Here is a 13,289-nt window from a genome sequence, read left to right as displayed (position 1 = left end):
CGGTTTTTTCCAGAAAAAGAACTTATGTTAGAAATAAATGACATATACCGTAATTTTTTAATTTTTATATGATCGTTCTTAGAAGCATAATAAAAACTTCAATCCTAATCGAAATCTTTTTAAATTATAAATGAAAGATCTGATGTCAACGAGATTAAATAGTATTTTAAGACCTTCTATTTTACATATTTCTTTTAAATCTTTTTTAACTTATTTGCATCATTAGCTAACTTTTTCTTGTCACTATCATACTTATGAAGCAAAGTAAAGGTCACAAAGGCCTAATGTTTCATTCTTTCTTATAATACGAATGAGTTAAACACATTGTTATATTTAAAATCATTATCAGTATTAAAATAAAAGATGGACGGTTGTAATTCTCTATCGAACGAAAATAACGTCTACGTTAAATACGTCCAAGAATTACCACGTAGAAGTTCTTTCTTCTACTTGGAAGTTTATTAAGTAAAAAGAGAATGCAGGAGAAGGTGAAAGGTGACCGTTGGATGGTATAGGAAGGTCGTACCACGACACTAAGGACCATGTGCCGCAGGCTAGGCCACTGCAAGGTGAGAGAAAGCTTTGCTCATTAGTCGTCAGATGTCGCTCGGAAATATTCCACTCCACTCCAACACCATGTATACATGTATACTTGGCTAGAAGGTAAAAACAGGGCCGTACTCATCAATCGGTTCTATATGATATACTTACAATGAATTAAAATAAATTCAAATATTTCGAAATAATTCAATAACAGTTCTGAGTGTCATCAATTCTTTTTTCACATATGTTTTTTTTTTAACAATTTTTAAAATTTTCTTAATAAAATTCAAGTAAGTGTAGCGTACAATAATAACTTCGAGAGACATCGTTTAAGTATATCTCTGCGAATGATACGAATTCGAGTGTTCTACTTCTGCTCAATAAAGATCCATTTAGGATACCAGACATGCCTTTGCAATCCAAAAAAGAATTTAACTCGTAAATCATATGTGAAAAGTACTTTCGCGTCAGAGTATATCAATTCTCATCTGCCTACATGTCATATATTTTTATTGTACGATTATTTAATTATATATATATTAGGTATCCCAAAAGTTGCTTTGTCCGAAAAAAAAGACATTATTATCGACTTTTATTAATATTAGGTTAAGTAATAAGTTTATGCGGTTTTCTTTCTAAGTAAATAAACGGCTATACCGCAAAGATTTGTTGGTTAACCTCATGGAATTACAATATTTTGTTGTTTTATTTCAAGATATGAATCTTCCAATTCCAGAATTGTTAAAAGGAAATTTTACTTTTCAGCTCACTCAGTAGAGCGACTTTTAGGACACCCTTTATATATTACATATGTATGTAATAACATGTATGTATATAGATATACACGATAAACAAAAATATATGCTTTTACTTGCATGAGGCCAATATTTTCGCAAACTCCCCCCCCCCCCCAAGATACTCTCGAATAATATTTTTCTTACGAAAGATAAGCCAATTCGACGGCGACAAATAATTCAAGCGACATGAACATTCCAGATTATTTTATTTTTATTTTCGACAGTTAATATTTAGGAAATCTTTACGACTCTCGATTAAGATCATCTAGAGCCTTTGTTAATCCATAATAATAATAATAATATCAGGAAATAATGGGAATTTTTCATTGTAAATAAAATTTGAAACGATTCAATGTTCCACTTTAAAAGTTAACATTTTTGTAAACGAGCATATATGCAGTATGCATTTACGCATGATAAGCATGACGTAATGTAAAATACTTATTTATTGTTGCGAGAGACTTTATCGAAAGGACAAGCGCGAATCTAGAAATACTTTTCCATCTTCACATCTTTCAATCGATTGAATCTCTCTTTGGGGCCAACGACTTTCTGGGCTTTCTCTCTCGACGATCGGAAAACGCGTTGTCATCGTTTCAAATAAACAATAATCTTAGATTTTTCAAATAATTATCTTCGTTTCCCTATGATTCGATAAACAAACAGTAATTTGGAAAAGTACTTTCTTTAAAGAAGATAATTGTAGAAAAAATTACTAAGACAATTGAATGATGGAATAAAAATTATCATTCGATTATTAATTTGATGGATAAGAAAAGAAAAATAAAGAAAAACAAAAAACTGTGATTATATACAAATGGAAATGAAAGACCAGGGTATTAAAGTGAACTATATCCGTTACTGTTCGGGCCAGGTAGAGGTGGCAGAATCGGGCCCCGTTCTCCGGATGACTTCTGTCGTCCGTCAGTGGGGCTCAGTCAGTAGACAGTCGGTCCGCCCTGTCAGCTGGTCTCTTCCAATCGTGCCTCAACTCAACTGCCGGATGGGTAATCCGAGCGCGGCAGAGAGACAATTGGATAAACATTTGCTCAATAGTTTATTTTATCTTTGTTTCTAATAAACGAGCAATTTGTTCTACTAGGTATAGATAATAATAATAAGAAGAAAAAAATAGAGAAAAAAGAAATAAAAAAAAAAAGAAATAATTCGAAATAAAGGGCAAAGGTTGTAAACGGGGCCCGCGCGGGCCGCATGTGCGCGAGTGTGCAGTTTTTCCACCGGAAACATCAGCGACACGGTGCGAGGGATCGGTCTACGCGAGGAAGACGAAAACGTAGGAGAGGAAAGGAAGCGGTGGGCGGAGGAGGAGGAGGAGAAGGAGAAGGAAGTGAAGGAAATAAGGAAAGTTGCGTTTTAAAAATAAGAGTATTAAATAAATAAAGAAAGTAGAAGTTTTATATCAAAAAAAAGAAAAGAAGAAAGGAAAGAGGAAAGGAAGAAAAGAAGGAAGGAAGAGAAGAGTTCGACCGGTCAGGCAGGAAATGACTATATCGTACGCGAGCGAAGTGCCAAACGGCTCCAGCTTTGGCTGCTTCTGGAGGATCCTGGTCAAGTAAGTCACTTTCCTCTATTTTCTTTTTTAATTCAACATTTTTTTTTTATTTCCGCTTTCTATAATCTTTCATCGTCGGTGAACGGTGTCACTGCTCGTTAATTATATGATATAAAAAGAATCGTTTAAGTTCGGCGCCTTAGCAACAGTTGGAAGAATCTTTAATTCTTCTTTTATTTTCTTTAGAAAGAAAAATAATAGAACGCTCCTAAATAAGCCTAATTACCTAACTTCGAAGTGTCTTTTTTCTTTTTTTTTTCTTTTTTTTTTGCGAGTGTTTCGCGACTCTTCCATATCGGCGAGGCGCAGCAATCGGAGTCCTTGATCTAGAAATGTAATGCTAGTTTCCGACAAACATTGATACCGCCAGTGTATAGAGAACACTAGTGGAACTCTTTTATATGTGACCGTCTGTCCGTCGTTCTTCGAATTACCTTGTCAAAGTTTGAATTGTATTTTGCAATCAGGTCAAAGTCCAAAATTTCTTCTGAACGATTAGATAATTGTTAGAATAGAAAATATTAAGAATCATAAGTTTTCCTTCGTGGAAAACGCTCTAATCGAGTTTATGCTTTTGTCAAGTTCGATTTAAAAAAAGAAATAGATTACAAGAATCATAGGATTTACATATATGCAGCGTGCAGATCAGTTTTGTAAAATTGATGAGTACACAACAGTTTAAAATAATTTGTTTTTCTTATTATGTTATCGCAGCCTAATTGTTTTTTAATATACAATTTCTAAGAAACTAGGGTATATACTGGAGTTACTATTTATTAGTATTGAAAATATCCGTAAAAATATTCTTCTAGATAAATTTCTTGATATCTCTTATAAATTTAATACTTTTATTGTTTTGATAATAAAACAGTAATTATTATTTCATGATCAAATATTTGGATTGCTGTTTATAGATTGAAAAACGATACAATAGCATCACAAGAAATTTCCAATTTTTGTAAATGACTTCATATGCTATAAACATTGAAATAGTTCAATAAGAATGTATATTTTAATAGGACAACATTTGAAATCGTTACAACATTAGGTTTTCTCTACATACGATAGTAAGAAAGCAAGCGAGCTTTGTAACCGGATTATCGAGAAGTTTGGTGTGGAACTGGTCCAGGAAATTGGAGCACCAACTTCCAGACGGTATGCATAGTTGTTGCTGTGCTATGTAAGACGAAGACATTGCGATATTGCGACCTGTAGATCATTGTGCAACATTTGACTTTCGATTCGATCTACCATTCTGTTCAATCGTTTGAGTATACTTTAATACAAAAAAAGAAGAAAAATAAAAGAAAATGAATCCTGGAATAATGTTCTAAAGAATAAATTCTCAATCGATCCAATGGAGTTTTGATTTCAAACACGAAATTTTAAATTCTTAGTAATTTGAATTTTGAGTATTCGAAAATAAAGTTGTAAAGCAGGAAATGAGATACATGTTAAAACTTGCTAACCCAAAAATGATGCTCGGTCAACGGATGTTTATAATACGATCAATGTTTCGAGGAAAAAAAGGTCGCTCATAAATCGATTTTAACCATAACTGAATACACGCTTAATTCGTAGTATTGTGGTTCCACTGAATTACGTCTCGAGTATTTCCCATTCGTAGTTGAAAAATTGTTTCAACAATAATTGTGATATTACCTGAACGACCATGTTATAATGTTTGTATATAATTATGATGTTATTTTGTATAGAAAATATATTGAAAATATATGAGCATGAAATTAAATAAACAATTATTATTTGTTTTATTCTTAAAATTACAATATTATGTTTCTCATTTCAAAACATGTATTTTCAGTGTGTGTTGTTGTTAAATATATATAGATCCAAAAATTGTATGAATGATCAGATTTTTATTTGGAATTGAAATTTTGCATTCAAATTTGGTATATATAATTACATTCAATTATTATAAATTTTTATAATAATTGAGATATTGTTACCTAAATGTAAATGTTAATAGAAATAATTAAATTAAAAAATAATTTATTATCGAAGGATAAGTTATTTATTATTGTTTAAAAATGGTTTCCTTTTAATCATCTAGACCAGCAAAAAATTGATTATTTTAATTTAATCAGAATACCTGTCAATAAAAATTTGGTTGCATTATTTATCATATCTTATTAAATTTTACGATATTTTTAAAAGTGACGATAAATATTCATAAGTAAATTTAAAGTATATTCTAATGAGTGAAATATTTTAAATATTCTTCGAATACTCGTACAATATAATTCTACTGCAAAAGTAACTGTCTCTTTCTTATATAATCGTTTTCAAGAATCGGAGACATTGATGCTTGTCTCAAGAACATCCATCGAACATATAGAACTTTCAGAAATTATGCGAATAAGAATAAAATATTATACAATAGTTTCTTAGAAGACTCTTCTAAGGATTAGTATAATGACGTCGAGATTAGGTTTGTAACATTGAAAGAAACGCTCCAAGAGATCGATTTGTTCGGTATTGAAATATTCTGAGAAACGATATCGATTGTCTGTTCGAAAACACTTGATTAAACAGAATTCGAGAATGTTGACAAATGTTTTTATGAGTGATTACGTTATACGTATTTCTCCTAAAATATAATACAATCTTGTGAATTATTATTAAATAAAGAAATAAACAAAAAATAAACAAAAATAAAATTTATATTTTATTGTAACAAATATTATTGTTATAAAGGAACGGTCGCTCGACCGGTTCCGATAGGTATAAGTATACAGAGAATGACGAAAGGTTTGGCGTTAGAAAGATACAAAATTATCTACAGGATATTTTAAAAGTAGTTTTACCGAGTAAAGAAAATTTTATTCATTTAATTTAATTTTATTAAATAATTTTATTCTACAATTTTTCTTTAAGAGACCATATTTGATCTAACTTTCGTATATATAGATATAACTTTTGTATAAAAGAGGTAGAATTTAAAAATTAATTATAAATATTTATATTTTAAAAATATAAATTTTAATTATTAATAAAATTTTAGAAAAAAAAGAGAGTCTCAAAAGTTGTTGCATCAAAATAAAAATTTTTTTATGAACATTTGATAATTGCAATGTCTTTTTTGTGGACTCATATTTTAACAATATATATATTTATTGATAAAAATCTTAATATCTTGAAACGAAAGACAATATATGTGATTCCATTAATAAATTAGTGTTGATTTTTCGTTTTTTTCTCTCTCTCTTTTGTAACTGTGTATTTTAAAAAATTATAAATTATATAAATTTAATAAAATGAATTTTTTTTTAGACACTCTATGTATAAAAAGAAAGAGAGAAAGACAAGGAAAGAGAGAACGATGGTAACTCTTGTTTAACATTACCGATTTGGTCTGACATCATCATCGAACATCATCAGACAAAAATAATAATGTCTTTAGGAGATTTTTGTTTAGAAACAAATAAGAAAAATTTGTTGTTTCTTAGTCTTGAAGAACATATGTCGCTTTTTAATAATAAATTTGCCGAGTTTATGTAAATCTATTTATACCGTATCCAGTCAAACGATTTTTAATATAAGATTATATTTTTTATAATGGGAATTATTGTAAATTTTTTACGAGGTTTAGTAACAAAAATAAGACAATTAAATAAACATATTATAATATAATTTTTTAATAATAAAATAATATTATATTTTAATAAGAATAAAATAATATTTATAATTGTAATTATCATTGGGTCAAATATAAAAATTTGTAAGCAACCATTTGAGCGATGGTAATACTTTTAATATTTAAATACCATTTATTAGCCTATTAGGCTCTATTAGCCTGGATAAACAATTTTAAATGAATCCACAAAATTTGTATTTTATATTCCACTTTGAAGAAATTATACAAATTTTGATATAAAACACAAGCCTAACATCGCATGCTAATGAAATAGCGTATTTTCTGATATTTATGACATAATTCATAAAGTATTTTCCTTATGTCACTTGAAACCAGTTTTCTAATACTTGTCAATTGAAAGTTAATATTGGATACACAAGATAACTTTAATAAATCAATAAAAGTAAATAAAAGAAGGGACCTATAAAGTAATGATAGATGATTATTAAAAATATTTATATTCATCGGTATGCCAACTAAATCGTGAAAAACGCATCTTACTCTTGCTCCACCGATTGCAACCGATTCAAACGTCCTTGTCGGAGCTCGTTTGTTGACATTTTCACGACCTTTAGACGTGGACCGTCGACAACTGTGGTGGCAGTGGCAGCATGAGATCTTCTCCGATCACAGTTTCTCTTTAGCGAGCAAGTCGTCTAAAGAACGAACGGATCCATCGAAATAGCCTTAACAGCTTTCACGTAAGAGATCTCGCTTTCTTATGTACGTTATACCACAACTAATGTATGTACGCGTTTGCTGGCAAAACGAGAGCTTCTAACCACTGTTGATATACTTGCTCTATAAATATACCGTAATGTCTAGAAATAGAAAATATCTCTAATATCTCTCTTACCACAAATTCCCACAAGATGTACATCTTCATCGACTTGTAATATAGGTTTTACACTATCAATTTACCCTTTTGCTATTTACATTATCAAATTAACCCTTTTGTTAAGGATTTAAATCCTTTCTTACCAAATATCAAATCAGAATAAACAAAAAATTATTTCATAAATGTATATATAGGTATATATAATATAATATTTTGCCGATATATTTCTATTTCGAAAAGAAAAAAAGCGAAATAATTTGAGACTTACTTTACCGACTAATTATTTTAATTAGCTTTAATAATTCTAGTACTAACATATGTTGTGTGTCTAAATACACACCTGTTACTGTGGTATTCTAACGAACTCTAAAGAAAATTCTACGACAATTTACTAGAAATTTCTAATAAATTAATTACTTTCCTATCTCTGGCACCAGATATATTTTAGCGTCTCATAGATTGAAACATATTAATTTAACGAACGACGTATTTTGTTTACTCTTCGTAGTTCTAAAGATAATCACTACCGTTATTCTAACGTTCATTCGATTATTTTTAATATCATCTTTTTCTTTTTATTATACTCACATATGTATTGGGTTATTCCATAGCTCGATTTTCCTTAATTACTCTGTGCCATGTTTTGACCTACGCACAACACGATAGATATAAAATCAACCTACGCTTGTACAACTACGGAAACATTCAAATTATGCGTTTCACGATACTTGTTTATATGTCCATTTATAACCAAATTCCCCAATGAAATATCGGTGTTAAATCGATAAAAAAAAGAACCTTTGACGTGTTCTCTTATCGGATCTTGGCTCCTATTAGTGATTATTTGTACTATTATACATATATACGTGTAGAATATATACGTGTAGAATATATATGTTTGTTCGTCACTACGAGTTTAAAGAAAATAAAACGAAGATAATGCATAAATACTGTTGGTAATATCGAAAAGTGTAGGATGTTCGTGTTTGCCTTCGATGGTTCTCTCATTAATACAGGAAGAAATCGTTTTACTCTTTTCTAACGACACATAAGATGAAGCCGGCACGCAACTTTGTCTTTTTATTTCTTTATACTCTTTTCCAGTTTTTCCATAGTTACGAAGCGATGCACCAGCTGGAACGAACCAGCTTTCCTATCCGCTTCCATCGCGAAAATATTTTACTATAAGAACAAAAATAGAAGGATTACGATAAACGCTTCTATAAATACCTAGGGAGAATCCAGAACGATCTATAAATACGATACGCCTATCCAGAAATAGAAAATAATCTTAGGAAGTTTCTCGCAAGTAACTACTACCGTAATGGAATTTGCAAGCAGAAATTCTTTAACATCTTGCCAATTCGTTATGGAGTTAATAATTAACGATTGATATTATTTTCTGATTTTACGGATGATTAGATCGGATTATTTATTTATTTATTTAAGCGACAAATATATTTTCGATAAGATGGGATTACAACTGTTTCAATATTATTTTTTTTTCAATTTTATTTATTCATTTCATATTATATTTATACCGAATACATTGGAAACTCTTATGGTTTTTTGTAACGCTGGAAATAATTATTATAACCGATTAGTAACACAGTGTTGTGATTTAACAAAAAAAAAAAGAATGATTGATAACTTTTTAAGAAAAGAAACGATGTTTTTATGCAAAGAAACTAGATATTACATGAAATAACGAGGCGTTTTAGCCTCCTTGGCGTGAAAGTCAGTATGGTTTTAAGTTTTACTAATCACATAATCGCTTGATAAAATTTAATACTATATTGATTTGATGTCTAGATCGTAGTTTTCATCTTGTTTACATTTATTGCTATTTTCAATAAATTTTTGTTTTTTTATTGGATTTTTATTTTTAATCCTTAGGATATATTTTATAAAACTGCGGTAAAATTTTATTTTAAATATGACAGATTAGAACTTAGTATTGATTGTGTGTGTGTGTGTGTGAACTTAATATTATTAGGAAGTTTATTCAAAGTGCACGTTCAGATAGAATCTTATCGTTATTCCAATTACTTAAACAGGGTCACATGGTATCGATCGATCGATCGATCGCGAACAATTCGATTCCATTACCATCTTCTTCAAAAAACGAACAAACGATCAGTTTCACAAATTTAGTTGTCGGTAGCCTCGCCTTTTTTACGAGCCTCACTCATGTTCAAAAATCGCGCACAGTTAGTATCGTTTTTGCACCACTACGAATAACAATGAGAGACCCAATGGTGGAAGACTGCACTGCGATGCGCTTCGATAAGGTGGCACACATATCGTCGTTTAACTTACTCGTTTCTTGAGCGCGTGTGCATACGTGCATACGAGCGTGCGTTCGTACGAACGTAATGCATTCGTACAAATGCATTTTTTGAAACTCGAGTGCCGCTACGTTCTTATCGACTCGCCTAGAAACACGCAACTTACCCAACCAGTGTCCACTGTGTGATCTTCGCTACGTGACAATCGTTAATTTGCATGTTTTATTTGTAAACAAGAAATTATAATATTTGTCAAATATAAAAATATAATTATTAAAAAAATTTATCAAATTGATAAATTTTAATTTATATCGGGTTAAGGCGAAAGTTTCTTCCTATTTAAATGCAACATCCTAACAAATCTTTTTTCAAATTTAAAATGAAGTTTATTAAACTCTAAATGTGCCCATAATTATGAAAGTGGTCTAAGTCATATATCTCTTGTTTCGAGATATTTAAAGGATTACATTTGAACACTAAATGAATTCTATATAATATTGAAATAACAAACACTATCTAACGGTTCATTTTTGACAATATCGTGAAAATTACATTGAATTAATTTAGTTTAAAATAGTGTGGTTTGAAATAACTGATAAACTTTTTTTTTTTTAATTTTGACTGAGACCACTTTCATAATCATGGGCACAAATATATAATAGTAATAAAATTGTATATATTTTTATACATAAACGTTTCATATAAACGTTATTTAGTATAATGAAAAATCCATGTTTTTTACTGCAATTTTTCCAAAATTGCGATTCAGCTTTCGTTTAAATATGATATTAACGATTAACAAAGGATAATATACTACTGTAGTAACAATAATAATTATTTATATATTTTTATTTAATTATNCATTCCGACGACGATTGATCGATCGTAATAGGCGTATTTCTTTTTTGTAGAACGTCCGCTTTGTGGTCGAAGTTTTTATTTAATTATTTATAATTATTATTATTTATATATATTTGCATGTCTGTTTTGTCTGATTTATTCTTATTTATCTTTATCTTTTTATCTTTATTTCTATCTTCTTATATTTTTTTTTTTCGCATTCGATAGAGTGCGTATGTTTACTTTTTTACATAGTCCATGTTGATCATTGAGTTCAGACATTGAGCTTAGGATCAAGTTACCGCTGGAAAACAGGATTTTACCAGACGGTAATTAACTATTGATCGGAAGTTTCCAAGATATAACGGTCTTTTTCTACATATTAAGTTAAAGTTAATTTATTCAGTTAATAAATATAGGTAACTTTGGGAAACCTCACTCTGTACGTGCATTTATTACAGTACAATACAACAGATATAGGTTTTGCTTTAAATTAATTTAATTTTAATTAATTCTTTCGTAAGTCAAATTCCAAGATATAAAGATGAATTAAAAGTGCAAAATAGATAGAATTTAGATATCAAATAGAAATTTTTTTCTAGCGAATATGCAAGATCTTAGAAATCTATTAGATTGAATAAAATATTCGCTTTTTTTAAAGAATATCAATAATACATATTTATTCTATTAATTTGTTCTTCAATCAGATTTATGTCAATAATCGATATAAACGCGATTATGATAAGAAAAATGTAAGTTTTTGTGATATGGAATATAGACTTTCTTGAGATCTTTGATTGAAGTTGAAAAAATCTCACGTAGCCGGATTAAAGGACACAGTACAGGGTCGGTTGCATGTTGCATTCTCTTTGAAGTAAATAGGTACTATACCCGCTATAAAGACGGCCAAGTTTTATCAAACGATCGTGTGATGTGTGACGAACATTCGAGTTCCGATAATTCACTGAATAAAATGTGAAATCGATTGTACACACCTTTTTGCCATTCGACATTGAGAAAATTTCAGCATCCGTTTTAATAATCCGTAAGCAAACTCGAGGACGTTCTTTTTTTCTTGCCTCGTACACTCACTTACGTTTCGTCTTGTTTCTTAATCCGAGACGAAAAACGATCTAGATTTTTTAATTATCTTCATTCCGCGTAAAACTTGTTTACGGTATCGTTACACACATACTGTTTGTATATTTTTATTAAATTTTTTCTTTTTCGATACACTTTATGTTTTACCTCGTTAAAGGACGTGGAGTATGTTTTTTTATGTATTAAAAAAAAATATTAAGCTATAAGACAATGTTCTGATAGTATACATTTTTGTTTGTTTCAATTATTGATGTAGTTTTTAATTACTTTTATTTACTTTGTTAATATTTTTTAAAATAAATAATCATTGTATATGAAAATTTTGTATAAATATAATTTGTCAATATTTTATTATAAATTTTAATTTAGCAATGCTAATAATAATATTTCTAATAGCTTATAAACATAATTTTTTAATGTTTTCTAATTAAGCAAAAAATTGACTTTTTTTTTAAATTTGAATAAGACATAAAGACGTCAATATAAAAAAATATTTAGAAATTTAGATATATCGAAACTATTGCATCTCGGACACCGCAAATAAAAGTTCTGTTTAAAACATTTAAAAAAAAATGAAATTTTTGATATTATAATGTATCCTCTATTTGTAGATTTATTTTAAAGGATTGCAAAGTTATATCTCACGGTAATTTATGCTCTACAGTAATTGGAGCAAACGCGTGACTGAGTTTATCGTTTCACTTCACCTCTCCCTAGAAATATATTACTATCATTACTTCTATCACTATCATAGTCCTTATCATTACTAAATTCCTATTATTATTATTATTTGCTAAAGGATCCACAACCGCACCTTTCTCCTTCCTAAATTTTTCCCCTGTTCAACTTTTTATTTCTTTCTATTATTTTTATGTTTTCATTCTTACTATTTTTAGGACCAGTAATTTGTACATAATTGCATATTAGTTTTATAATAAAATAAATAAAAATAAATAAAATGCTCATTACTTTCGGAAATGAATTTAATCGCTCGTAAGAAAATCAAAAGGAAAAAAAGATTCTTAGATACAAATCAACCTCGGGAGATACACAAATAATAAATCTTTTAATTTATTTCTCCGTTTTAACGTATAATATCACTGATATAGAGATCTACGATAGTTGCTTCCTTTCTAAAAAGAAAAAAATATAACTGCCGACAAGAACATTAAATAATGTTCAGCAAACAAGCGTTTGAATGTTTCCAATTGTGGAGAAAAATCATCTCGAATGAGATCTAATAGATTTTAAGATAAATCGCGTTCGTTAGTATTCCATTCGATTGGAGATACTTAACTCTGGTAAGAAATCTTGGTATCACGGTTTATAAAATATTTACCTGTTTCTCGGTCATTCGTATCAACGTAAGCCGGCACGTTGACCCGCATACATACACACTATTTAATGGGTGAGCATTAACTGTAATATTTCGATTGATCTTAAAGGTAAATACGTAGCTTGGGTAGATGTTTTTCTTTTTTTGTTCAACTTAATATAAACATATTTCTAAGGAATGAAGTTTCAAAAGGAACGTCTATATTTGTAAGTAAACGTACTTTGTATATCGTAGTAAAATGTTAAATACTTGAGCCTATTTCCGGATATTAGTTTAACTTTGGATAAATTACGTAATAAATTTGAAGAAAAGAACACA

The 13,289-nt window shown here is 29.3% G+C and overlaps 1 protein-coding gene across 2 annotated transcripts in view; it reads left to right on the top strand.

The window, feature by feature from the left end:
* Positions 1-2,279: 2,279 nt before the first annotated feature.
* Positions 2,280-13,289, top strand: part of LOC106787085 (bestrophin homolog 15) — a 73,984-nt gene continuing 62,974 nt past the window's right edge. Inside the window, exon 1 of one of the 2 annotated variants that reach the window (XM_014749135.1) lies at positions 2,280-2,913. In XM_014749135.1, the coding sequence (XP_014604621.1) occupies positions 2,843-2,913 (71 nt within the window). In that variant the 5' untranslated portion in view covers positions 2,280-2,842. The remainder of the gene's footprint in view (positions 2,914-13,289) is intronic. The other variant, XM_014749136.1, reaches the window with a different exon arrangement.

Source organism: Polistes canadensis, unplaced genomic scaffold (assembly GCF_001313835.1).
Source record: "Polistes canadensis isolate GaletaPanama2010 unplaced genomic scaffold, ASM131383v1 scaffold_91, whole genome shotgun sequence".
Taxonomy (NCBI): Eukaryota; Metazoa; Arthropoda; class Insecta; order Hymenoptera; family Vespidae; genus Polistes; species Polistes canadensis.
This window is presented reverse-complemented; position numbering and strand designations above follow the sequence as displayed.